General features: G+C 44.0%; 1 protein-coding gene across 1 annotated transcript in view; it reads left to right on the forward strand.

The window, feature by feature from the left end:
• The first annotated feature begins 22 nt into the window (after nt 1-22).
• The window catches only part of LOC118375493 (cohesin subunit SA-2-like), a 49,342-nt gene continuing 35,714 nt past the window's right edge, over nt 23-13,650 (forward strand). The window contains exons 1-12 of the mRNA XM_052515394.1: nt 23-253; nt 3,149-3,277; nt 3,361-3,439; nt 4,691-4,843; nt 5,877-6,050; nt 6,241-6,445; nt 6,535-6,686; nt 10,737-10,810; nt 10,929-11,052; nt 11,141-11,239; nt 11,504-11,583; nt 11,705-11,812. Of these exons, the coding sequence (XP_052371354.1) occupies nt 3,234-3,277; nt 3,361-3,439; nt 4,691-4,843; nt 5,877-6,050; nt 6,241-6,445; nt 6,535-6,686; nt 10,737-10,810; nt 10,929-11,052; nt 11,141-11,239; nt 11,504-11,583; nt 11,705-11,812 (1,292 nt within the window). The 5' untranslated portion in view covers nt 23-253; nt 3,149-3,233. The remainder of the gene's footprint in view (nt 254-3,148; nt 3,278-3,360; nt 3,440-4,690; nt 4,844-5,876; nt 6,051-6,240; nt 6,446-6,534; nt 6,687-10,736; nt 10,811-10,928; nt 11,053-11,140; nt 11,240-11,503; nt 11,584-11,704; nt 11,813-13,650) is intronic.

Here is a 13,650-nt window from a genome sequence, read left to right on the forward strand (position 1 = left end):
CTTACGGTCACGGGGAATCGGAAGTATTTCATCTGGCCGCTAGGGGGCAGCTGTGCACCAAGAGTTTTCCTTCCCCCTCATCGTCGAAATAACAAACCCTACTACGGAGCAAGTGGCGGGGTGAGAGAGCGTCCAAAACCGCCTCTGACCGCCAGTTTCAAACTCATTTGCGGAAATCGTGGTAATATCAATACAAGAACAAACAACGATTCAACAAAGTAGTATCTCGTTTGGAAATACATTGAATAACGGGGTAAGTTATAAAATGGCGGAGTGGAATCTCGAAGTTAGTTGGTTTGTAGCAATTTTTTGGTAGCTAGCTTCTCATGCTAGCTAGCTAACAGGCTATAAGTGCGGAGGCTGCTAGCTACGGAAAGTCGTAAGCTAGCCGCTGGCGCTGTAAGCTACTTTTTTTGTTGTCTAGAATCTGTGTTACGCATATCCGAAAGTAGACCCATTTCACTGAAACGTATCTAGCAAGCTAGCTAAGCTAATATATAAAACTGTTTGTTTACATCCAATAAATGTTGTTCAGTTGGAGAGTTAACGTTAGGTAGGAAACGTATCGGAACTCCCGAGGCAAGATGGAGGACGTAGGGACGAGGTGTTTTTATGTAACTAAATGGTTGTATTGTTGCTCCACAACAAGTGTGTTGTATAAACAAGCTAATTTAGATATTTACATTAACTTTGAGGGCCACGCCGTATTAGCTAGCTAGCTAAATATCAACTGTTTTATTGATAATATGGCTGGCTATCCGAACTCCGATTGCAGGCAACGGGCTAGGATAGCTAATGTTAACATGGCTAATTAGCTAACTAGCCATGAAACTAGCTAGCTAACATAACAAGATGGAGAATGGTAGCTATGCTGCATCTATGCTAAGCTAACGTTAGTTAGCTACCCAGTCAAAATTGAGATTTTCGCGAGTGTTTTTACCCTGTTTGAACTGTAACTAGTTAGTTTACAGAAAAGTGGGTACTACCGTTACTTGAAGGATACCATTTTAACTCTTGGTTTAACGTTAGCCGTAGAAGGCAAGTTGTTATTTTCATGTACGTAAAGGGTGACGTTCTGATGACAGCTGATGATGTTAAGCTAGCTAGCTTCGTTAGCTGGCTAGCTCTTTGGCAAGCCAGTCCGGGCAACCTCTCGACATTATACCGGTGTCTATTCTGGACAGTGGCCGTCACTGAGCAAACCCAGGAGAGCGGCTGTCATACTACCTAGCCAACGGTAGCTAGTCTTGTTCAGGATGCTCTCCGTCGGTTATTTCGACGACGTTAGTTATCGCTAATATAGTTTTAACGTGCTTTGTGTTGGCCAGGCACCCGGGTTTGGCGCCACTTTTTCAGTCCCCATCTTCAAGGCTTCCTCTCTAGTCAACCAGCCAGAGCGAATACTGTCTCCGCTTGTGCAATAAGAAACATAGGATGTTGCTTGCTGATGCTGCTTTATTGCTTGGCAATACAGTTCAAGTTGTATTGTACAATACACTGCTAGCATGTGTAGCTGCATTTGACCCAATTTCAAACAAAGTATGTATGAATTTAGCTTGTAATAATGGCTTTGGGCAATTAGATAACATGAAATAAGTCTAATGTCCATTGGAATTGTCGAATGTGTATTGGATGTCACGCGTTCTAATTCAAGACCATGGGATAAAGTACTTTGCTATCTGGCATTTTAAAGTTGAGTTTGAATCCATCCATTTCCCATTCCTTACATCTCACTGGTTGATGAGGGTAAAGATGCCCCACTTCTCCCCCATAAGCTTTTTACAACCTGCAAAAAAATCATAAACCGGTTACTTACAGACACGAGCAATTTTATTTTACAGTCAAATGCAATTGATTCCTCGTTGGTCCTTACAATTCATTTTTTGATTGACACACCTACTGTAATCCTCAGTACAGTATGCCCCGATCGTAATTAAGACACACCCAGGATAGGGTCGCTGCTAGGCTCATTTTGGCCTCCTGTAGCTCAAAACTCGTCCTGACGACATACTAGTATTAACAATATTGTTGATTCATTTTTATAAATAAAAATGAAAACTATTAGATGTGTGTTTTTAATGTCGTAATTTGGTTGAGTATCCCACTCTCTGCTCCCTGCAGTTTGCTTTGTAATATGTCAACTAGTGTTAATACTTTGTTCTGATTGGTTAGGATCTCTAACGGAGGATGAAGTGAACTCTCCTTTATATGGTCACAGGGGACGTTCCAATGTCCAGCCCTGGGGTGATGTTTCCTGTAAACCAAGGAACGACATAGCCAATCAGCTCACAGTTGAGCATGACAGGAGGGATAGAGCCCGCCCCCTGTTACCATGTGAAAGCAGTATTTTTGTGTTTTTTTTTTGTCTGTGTGTGAAGAACCACTGGCTGATACTGAGGCCTGTTCAGGGGATGCAATGTGTATTTTGTAGAAGTTCAGCAGCAGGTTATCATACAACTCCTCTCAAATTAAATTGTATTACTCACATGCGCCGAATACAACAGGTGAAATGCTTACTTACGGGCCGGCCCTAACCAACAATGCAGTTTCAAAAAAATATGGATAAGAGATAAAAGTAACTAAAGAGCAGCCGTAAAATAAACAATATCGAGACTATATACAGGGGGGTACCGATACAGAGTCCATGTGCTGGGGCACTGTTTAGTTGAGGTAGTATGAACATGTAGGCAGAGATATTAAAGTGACTATGCATAGATGATTACAACAGAGAGTAGCAGTGGTGTAAAGAGGGGGGGCACTGCAAATAGCCTGGGTAGCCATTTGATTAGATGTTCAGGAGTCTTATGGCTTGAGGGTAGAAGCTGTTAAAAAGCCTCTTGCACCTAGATTTGGCGCTCTGGTACCGCTTGCTGTGCGGTAGCAGAGAGAACAGTCTATGACTAGGGTGGCTGGAGTCTTTGACAATTTTTAGGGCCTTCCTCTCTCGCCTGGTATAGAGGTCCTGGATGGCAGGAAGCTTGGTCCTAGTGGTGTACTGGGCCGTTCGCTCTACCCCCTGTAGTGCCATTGCGGTCGGAGGCCGAGCAGTTACCATACCAGGCAGTGATGCAACCAGTCAGGATGCTGTCTTCTCTGAATGTAACTCCAATACCCATGCATTCTTTACCCTTTCTGTTTTCTCCTCCAGGTCCTATGCTACCGTTCCACTCTCTTGTGGACACTGAGGATCTGAGGTCTGTTCTTATTTGAGTTGGGTCAGACATGATAGAGAAATGATAGCAGCACCAGAGTTACCGTCAGAGTTCCACTATCCTCAGTAAGTGGCTACTTCCATGGTGTGTGTGAGTGTGAGTGTCAACCGGCATGCAGCAGACTTTCTAATGTGTATGTTTTTGCCAGGGATTCGGACACCCGTTTCTCCTCAGACACAGACTTCTCTGAGGCGCCTGATGTCAGTATCAACCCAACCAAAGGAAAGGTACGAACAGGCCTCGTCTTCCTCAAGCTATACACCACAGCATATTGTAACCCCTTCCTCACTCTGTACACCACAACGTAATATTAGAACCTCTTCCTCACGCTATACACCTCACCATATTTTTTTTAACCTCTTCCTCACGCTGTTCATAGGTTGCACTTCTGTTTTGGTCATGCCATTGTTATGAATGTTCACAAAGATGTCCTCTATCGGCAATGTCCTAAAGTGGTGATAACCCCAGTCATTCTGGATGGAGGCTAACTACTGTTTAGTCTAAATTACACTATAGTGCCTGGGAATACCATGACATTGGTAAAGTAGTAAAATATTTAGTAGGTAACAACGTTTCCAGCATTATCATGTCGTCAAATTTACTTTAAAGAGATGGCAATGTTGTTATTAGCTAGCAAAGTTGGTCAAAAATGGCTAGCAATGCTAAAGTTAGCGAGCTCAAATCTGATGGCCTCCCCTCAATGTTAGCTAGCTAACTAACGTTATACTGCATCTAAAGTCAATCTGGTGACATCAAAAGATTTTCCTACTAATTATTTGACCCTCCCTTGGAATGTCATTGTATTTCCAATGTAATGCATTTTTTGATTAAATCTTCATCAGCGCTTTTTGATGATGCATTAAGTAGAATGCTCATTCGGGCATCAGTCCAAAACGTACGTTCAAAACAATATTGTGACAAAACATGCAACCCATCAATACACACCACGTAATGTTCACTTCATCCTCAAGCTACTGTATACACACCACGTAATGTTCACTTCATCCTCAAGCTACTGTATACACACCACGTAATGTTCACCTCATCCTCAAGCTACTGTATACACACCACGTAAAGTTCACTTCATCCTCAAGCTACTGTATACACACCACGTAATGTTCACTTCATCCTCAAGCTACTGTATACACACCACGTAATGTTCACCTCATCCTCAAGCTACTGTATACACACCACGTAATGTTCACTTCATCCTCAAGCTACTGTATACACACCACGTAATGTTCACCTCATCCTCAAGCTACTGTATACACACCACGTAATGTTCACTACATCCTCAAGCTACTGTATACACACCACGTAATGTTCACTTCATCCTCAAGCTACTGTATACACACCACGTAATGTTCACTTCATCCTCAAGCTACTGTATACACACCACGTAATATTAGTAAGTATTATGCTGTTTACACCTTTATTGACTTTTCAACTCTTTCTCTCTACCACTCCCTCCATCCCAGGGGGGGAAGAAGGGGAAGAAGGTGGCAGGAGAGAAGGGTAAAGGAGGGAAGGGAGTGGGGGGAGCAGGGAGGATGAACGGCCACTACCAGGAGAATGGCATGGAGAACCTGATGCTGTTCGAGGTTGTCAAGATGGGCAAAAGCGCCATGCAGGTGTGTGTGTATCCGCTGCTTGACCAAAAGTATGTGGACAGCTGCTCTTCAAACATCTCATTCCCAAATCTTAGGCATTTTAATTTTACCTTTATTTAACCAGGCAAGTCAGTTAAGAACATATTCTTATTTTCAATGACAGCCTGGGAACAGTGGGTTAACTGCCTGTTCAGGGGCAGAATGACAGATTTGTACCTTGCCAGCTCGGGGGTTTGAACTCGTAACCTTCCGGTTACTAGTCGGGCACTGACGCTGGGCGATTCGTGCTGGCTTGCAATTTGTTGTTCCCAAGGCAGCGAGCTTTACACCACTCCAGTTGACGCTTGGCATTGCGCATAGTTATCTTAGGCTTGTGTGCGGCTGCTTGGCCATGGAAACCCATTTCATGAATCTCTCGACGAACAGTACTTGTGCTGATGTTGCTTCCAGAGGCAGTTTGGAACTCTGTAGTGAGGCTTGCAACCAAGGACAGGTGATTTTTACACGCTTCAGCACTTGGCAATCGTGTTCAGTGAGCTTGTGTGACCTACCACTTCGCCAAGTTGTTGGTCCTAGACATTTCCACTTCACAACAACAGTTGACCGGGGCAGCTCTAGCAGGGCAGAAATTTGACACACTGACTTGTTGGAGAGGTGGCATCCTAGGACGGTGCTACGTTGAAAGTCACTGCGTTCTTCAGTAAGGCCATTATACGGTCAATCTTTGTCTATGGAGAAGGCATGGCTGTGTGCCCGACTATATTTAATTTTTTTTATACACCTGTCAGCAACTGGTGTGGCTGAAATAGCCGAATCCACTCATATGGGTGTCCACATACTTTTGTATATAGTGTTTGTAACATTTACAGTGTGTGAAAAGCATAGTGTATATGTGAGCCTACACACAGAAGTGATTTAGGCCTTTAACAGGCCAATTGTTTATTTGATTATCAACAGTTCTTGATTATTGAATGACCAGATCAGCTTTATTAGCGTTGAAACACATATGTTAGTTGTACTTATTGTCTATCTCTGCTGTTTGTCCTGGCTCCAGTCTGTGGTGGATGACTGGATTGAGGCATATAAAACCGACAGGGACATGGCTCTGCTAGACCTCATCAACTTCTTCATCCAGTGTTCTGGCTGTAAAGGAGTGGTCAGTGGAGAGATGTTCCGAAACATGCAGAACTCTGAGATCATCAGGAGGATGACAGAGGAGTTTGACGAGGTATGTTTTGTGTGTGTGAGACGTGGTAGGTGCATCACTCTGGGTTAAAGTTTAGTCAGTCACCTGAAATGTACCATTTGATTGGTTCAGTTCTAGATGTCATTACCCTTTGAGTTGCATGCAATAGTGAAGTCATAACTCCCATAAACCTTCTCTCTCTCTCCACCCTCCTCCTCCTCCCCCTCTATAGGACAGCGGAGACTACCCTCTGACCATGGCAGGTCCGCTGTGGAAGAAGTTTAAGGGTAGTTTCTGTGAGTTCATTGCTGTCTTGGTGAGACAGTGTCAGTACAGCATCATCTATGATGAGTACCTCATGGACACAGTCATATCGCTCCTCACCGGACTGTCGGACTCACAGGTCCGAGCCTTCAGGCACACCAGCACACTGGCAGGTAATAGAGTTGGTGAGGGGATATGTCTGTCTGTGTTAGTCGGTTATTTCTGGCTTCCCTGGGCACGCTGATTAACTGTGTGTGTTTAGCTATGAAACTGATGACAGCCCTGGTGAATGTAGCTCTGAACCTGAGCATCAACATGGACAACACACAGCGGCAGTACGAGACAGAGAGAAACAAGAATGTCGCCAAGAGAGCCAACGACCGGCTGGAGCTACTGCTGCAGAAACGCAAAGAGGTGAGCGGGATGAGGTCAGAGTTAGGCTCCTCCTGGGTTAGGGGTTGGGGAACTGGGTAAGGCTTCTTGGGCCTTTGGTTTAAGATTAGTTTGGCTCACGTTTTCCTTCCAGGGTTGTCTGCTCTCGCTGCTTCTCATAATGTGCTTTCTAAAACACCCTCACTGCACAGACAAGTTACCCAGGTGCAGGATCTTCGTGAGAGTTGTTTTCCAATCAGACGATGTATTACATTTAGAGATGAGGAGCATACATGCTGTAGGAGCATAACCAGTCAGTTAGCCTGCAGTCAGACAGAGTTAAAGGGTTCTACTAGGCCCTGTGGTTGAGCTGGCATCAATGGCTGTGTCCTAGTTTACAGAACATGTCCCACTGGGCTTCCATCTGCCCGATCATTCTACTGCGACCCCACCAGAACATGAAACACTGCAGTCTCCTACTAATACAACCCTACCAGAACAACATGAAACACTGCTGTCTCCTACTAATACAACCCTACCAGAACAACATGAAACACTGCTGTCTCCTACTAATACAACCCTACCAGAACAACATGAAACACTGCTGTCTCCTACTAATACAACCCTACCAGAACAACATGAAACACTGCTGTCTCCTACTAATACAACCCTACCAGAACAACATGAAACACTGCTGTCTCCTACTAATACAACCCTACCAGAACAACATGAAACACTGCTTTCTCCTACTAATACAACCCTACCAGAACAACATGAAACACTGCTGTCTCCTACTTCTAACACAACCCTACCAGAACATGAAACACTGCTGTCTCCTACTAATACAACCCCACCAGAACAACATGAAACACTGCTGTCTCCTACTAATACAACCCTACCAGAACAACATGAAACACTGCTGTCTCCTACTAATACAACCCTACCAGAACAACATGAAACACTGCTGTCTCCTACTTCTAACACAACCCTACCAGAACATGAAACACTGCTGTCTCCTACTAATACAACCCTACCAGAACAACATGAAACACTGCTGTCTCCTACTTCTAACACAACCCTACCAGAACATGAAACACTGCTGTCTCCTACTAATACAACCCCACCAGAACAACATGAAACACTGCTGTCTCCTACTAATACAACCCTACCAGAACAACATGAAACACTGCTGTCTCCTACTAATACAACCCTACCAGAACAACATGAAACACTGCTGTCTCCTACTAATACAACCCTACCAGAACAACATGAAACACTGCTTTCTCCTACTAATACAACCCTACCAGAACAACATGAAACACTGCTGTCTCCTACTTCTAACACAACCCTACCAGAACATGAAACACTGCTCTCTCCTACTAATACAACCCCACCAGAACAACATGAAACACTGCTGTCTCCTACTAATACAACCCTACCAGAACAACATGAAACACTGCTGTCTCCTACTAATACAACCCTACCAGAACAACATGAAACACTGCTGTCTCCTACTAATACAACCCTACCAGAACAACATGAAACACTGCTGTCTCCTACTAATACAACCCTACCAGAACAACATGAAACACTGCTGTCTCCTACTAATACAACCCTACCAGAACAACATGAAACACTGCTGTCTCCTACTAATACAACCCTACCAGAACAACATGAAACACTGCTGTCTCCTACTAATACAACCCCCACCAGAGCAACATGAAACACTGCTGTCTCCTACTTCTAACACAACCCTACCAGAACAACATGAAACACTGCTGTCTCCTACTAATACAACCCTACCAGAACAACATGAAACACTGCTGTCTCCTACTAATACTACCCCACCAGAACAACATGAAACACTGCTGTCTCCTACTAATACAACCCTACCAGAACAACATGAAACACTGCTGTCTCCTACTAATACAACCCCACCAGAACAACATGAAACACTGCTGTCTCCTACTAATACAACCCTACCAGAACAACATGAAACACTGCTGTCTCCTACTAATACAACCCTACCAGAACAACATGAAACACTGCTGTCTCCTACTAATACAACCCTACCAGAACAACATGAAACACTGCTGTCTCCTACTAATACAACCCTACCAGAACAACATGAAACACTGCTGTCTGAAACACTGCTGTCTCCTACTAACACAACCCTACCAGAACAACATGAAACACTGCTGTCTCCTACTAATACAACCCTACCAGAACAACATGAAACACTGCTGTCTCCTACTAATACAACCCCACCAGAACAACATGAAACACTGCTGTCTCCTACTAATACAACCCTACCAGAACAACATGAAACACTGCTGTCTCCTACTAATACAACCCCCACCAGAACAACATGAAACACTGCTGTCTCCTACTAATACAACCCTACCAGAACAACATGAAACACTGCTGTCTCCTACTAATACAACCCTACCAGAACAACATGAAACACTGCTGTCTCCTACTAATACAACCCTACCAGAACAACATGAAACACTGCTGTCTCCTACTAATACAACCCTACCAGAACAACATGAAACACTGCTGTCTCCTACTAATACAACCCTACCAGAACAACATGAAACACTGCTGTCTCCTACTAATACAACCCTACCAGAACAACATGAAACACTGCTGTCTCCTACTAATACAACCCCCACCAGAGCAACATGAAACACTGCTGTCTCCTACTAATACAACCCCCACCAGAGCAACATGAAACACTGCTGTCTCCTACTTCTAACACAACCCTACCAGAACAACATGAAACACTGCTGTCTCCTACTAATACAACCCTACCAGAACAACATGAAACACTGCTGTCTCCTACTAATACAACCCTACCAGAACAACATGAAACACTGCTGTCTCCTACTAATACAACCCTACCAGAACAACATGAAACACTGCTGTCTCCTACTAATACAACCCTACCAGAACAACATGAAACACTGCTGTCTCCTACTAATACAACCCCACCAGAACAACATGAAACACTGCTTTCTCCTACTAATACAACCCTACCAGAACAACATGAAACACTGCTTTCTCCTACTAATACAACCCCACCAGAACAACATGAAACACTGCTGTCTCCTACTAATACAACCCCACCAGAACAACATGAAACACTGCTGTCTCCTACTAATACAACCCCACCAGAACAACATGAAACACTGCTGTCTCCTACTAATACAACCCCACCAGAACAACATGAAACACTGCTGTCTCCTACTAATACAACCCCCCAGAACAACAGAACAACATGAAACACTGCTTTCTCCTACTAATACAACCCCACCAGAACAACATGAAACACTGCTGTCTCCTACTAATACAACCCCACCAGAACAACATGAAACACTGCTGTCTCCTACTAATACAACCCCACCAGAACAACATGAAACACTGCTTTCTCCTACTAATACAACCCCACCAGAACAACATGAAACACTGCGTTCTCCTACTAATACAACCCCACCAGAACAACATGAAACACTGCTGTCTCCTACTAATACAACCCCACCAGAACAACATGAAACACTGCTGTCTCCTACTAATACAACCCCACCAGAACAACATGAAACACTGCTGTCTCCTACTAATACAACCCCACCAGAACAACATGAAACACTGCTGTCTCCTACTAATACAACCCCACCAGAACAACATGAAACACTGCTGTCTCCTACTAATACAACCCCACCAGAACAACATGAAACACTGCAGAACCTACTAATACAACCCCACCAGAACAACATGAAACACTGCTTTCTCCTACTAATACAACCCCACCAGAACAACATGAAACACTGCTGTCTCCTACTAATACAACCCCACCAGAACAACATGAAACACTGCTGTCTCCTACTAATACAACCCCACCAGAACAACATGAAACACTGCTTTCTCCTACTAATACAACCCCACCAGAACAACATGAAACACTGTAATTACACACCTCAGTGCCTTCATAACTATACTAGCTATCTCTCTGTAATGTTTGGTTATCTTGAAGTTCAGCCTGATGAACCCTGATCAAAATTGTATCTTACTGATTTCTTGTTCTAATTGCAGCTTCAAGAAAATCAGGACGAAATTGAAAACATGATGAATGCTATATTCAAGGGTGTGTTTGTACACCGGTATCGGTACGTGGCCTGTCCATTGTTCCCATCATAGTAATGATCATAAATAGGATGGATTTCATTTGAGATACCCTCTATACAGAGGGAAAATGTATTATGAAGGTTGTGTGTTGTGTTACAGTGATGCCATAGCAGAGATCAGAGCTATCACTATAGAGGAGATAGGAATGTGGATGAAGCTGTACAGTGATGCCTTCCTCAACGACAGCTACCTGAAATACGTAGGCTGGACCATGCACGACAAGGTGAGGGAGAGTGCGCATGCTTGTCAGCAAGGTGTTGTGTTTGAGTTAGGAGTGTAAATCTAACGTGTGTGTGTGTGTGTGTGTGTAGCAAGGCGAGGTACGTCTGAAATGTTTGACAGCTCTGCAGGGTCTCTACTACAACAGAGAACTGAACACCAGACTGGAGCTGTTCACCAGCCGCTTCAAGGTCAGAGAGCCACCTGATGGACACATTAGCACACTACAACTAGTTGCCTCAAGGCTCAAATTTCATAACCAATGCCATTTAGCAGACTATTTTATCCAACAGGGCTTGCAGGAAGTAGTACATTCATGAGTTTTCATATGGGTGGCCCCAACGGGTTTGAGTAGAGGTCTTTCCTGCCTGAACCACTACTATCACCTGTTGATTTTGAGTATAATTATTTCAGCTAAATCTGAAATCTTTGTCATTCATTTCCTCCCTTCACAGGACCGCATCGTCTCCATGACTCTAGACAAGGAGTACGATGTCGCAGTACAAGCAATTAAACTGCTCACTCTGGTACTACAGTAAGTTGCTACAGTTCAGCTTTCAGTGTTTAATTTGTGTTTAATCTATACTGTGTGTATTACAGTAGTACAGATGAGGTACTGAGCCTGGAGGACTGTATGTATTGTGTGTGTATTACAGTAGTACAGATGAGGTACTGAGCCCGGAGGACTGTGAGAGCGTCTATCACCTGGTCTACTCCGCCCACCGACCGGTCGCCATAGCAGCCGGGGAGTTCCTCTTCAAGAAGTAGGATTTATTTCAGTTTTTATTTAATCTGTTGTCACACATTCTTCTATCATGTATTTATGTTCTCTTAAGTCCTATCAATCAATCAAAACACTCTTGAAAACAAGATGGTGCAGTTCAAGAGATCGTCCTGCAAAATGTCAAATGTGATGCTAAAACCCCATGTCTGGTTTCTTCCCTGGAACAGCGAGAGATAGAGGAAGGTGGATGGGGTAGAGAAAGAGAGGGGCAGGCAGGAGGAGAAAGGGGGTGCGAGGAGAAGGAGAGAGTAGGAACTTGAGGTTGGTAGATCTGGGATATGGTTTTCTGGCGTGGACACATTCCTTGTCTGTTTTATTTAGGCTGGGCTCGTGCCTATAAGTGAGGTTTATATACACTACATGACCAAAAGTATATGGACACCTGCTCATCAAATATCTCATTCCAAAATCATGGACATTAATATGAAGTTGGTCCCCCCTTTACTGCTATAACAGCCTCTACTCTTCTGGGAAAACTTTCCACTAGATGTTGGAACGTTGCTGCGGGGACTTGCTTCCATTCAGCCACAAGAGCATTGGTGAGGTCGTTCCAGAACGTCATTGTATGCTGTAGCGTTAAAAATTCCTTTCACTGGAGCTAAGGGGCCTAGCCCCAGACCATTCTTCCTCCGCCAAACGTTACAGTTGGCACTCTGCATTGGGGCAGGTAACGTTCTCATGGCATCCACCAAACCCAGATTACTTTGTCGGACTGCCAGATGGTGAAGCGTGATTCATCCCTCCAGAGAAAGCTTTTCACTGCTCCAGAGTCCAATTGTGGCGAGCTTTACACCTCTCCAGCCGACGCTTTGGTATTTTATCAGGATCCCCGTTCGCTGTTTGCGAAGCAGCAGCTACTCTTCCTGGGGTCCACATGAAACATGACATAATACATTAATAGACAACAGCTCAAGGACAGAACTGCATCAATGACATTTCTTTAAAGGCATAGATACATGTCAATACACAAACTGTCTATGTCAAATAGAGGAGAGGCGCTGTGCCGCGAGGTGTTGCTTTATTTGTTTTTTGAAACCGGATTTGCTGTTCATTTGAGCAATATGAGATAGGAGTTACATGGCTCTATATCATACTGTACATTTAGTTGAATATGATCTGGATTTGTCTGGTGGAGGAAGTGTGTGTAAGTTCACTATGCAAACAATTTGGGTTTTTCCACACATTGCATCACTTATTTTTATAAGAAACAGTCAGTCTCTCCTCAACTCTTAACCAAGAGAGACTGGCATGCATAGTATTTATATCAGCTCTGTTTACAATGAAGAGCAAGACATGCTGCTCTGTTGTGGGCCAGCTGCAGCTTAACTAGGTCTTTCCTTGTAGCACTCGACCACATGACTGGACCATAATCAAGATAAGACAAAACTAGAGCCTGCAGCAGAGCATCTCGTTATTATGGACAGACCTCTCCCCATCTTTACAACCACCCATATGCTTGGCGTCGCGCATGGTGATCTTAGGCTTGTGTGTGGCTGCTCGGCCATGGAAACCCATTTCATGAGTCTCTCGATGAACAGTTCTTGTGCTGAAGTTGCTTCCAGAGGCCGTTTGGAGCTCAGTAGTGAGTTGCAAACAAGGACAGATTTGTACGCACCTCAGTACTCAGCAGTCCCGTTCTGTGAGCTTGTGTGGCCTACCATTTCGCTGCTGAGCCGTTGTTTCTCCTAGAAGTTCCCACTTCACAATAACACCACTTAGTTGACTGGGGCAGCTCTAGCAGGGCTAGAAATTTAATTAACTGACTTTTTGATGGTGTCACATTGAAGGTCACTGAGCTCTTCAGTAAGGCCATTCTAC

The sequence above is a fragment of the Oncorhynchus keta genome, chromosome 4 (genome assembly GCF_023373465.1).
Source record: "Oncorhynchus keta strain PuntledgeMale-10-30-2019 chromosome 4, Oket_V2, whole genome shotgun sequence".
In the NCBI taxonomy this organism is placed as follows: Eukaryota; Metazoa; Chordata; class Actinopteri; order Salmoniformes; family Salmonidae; genus Oncorhynchus; species Oncorhynchus keta.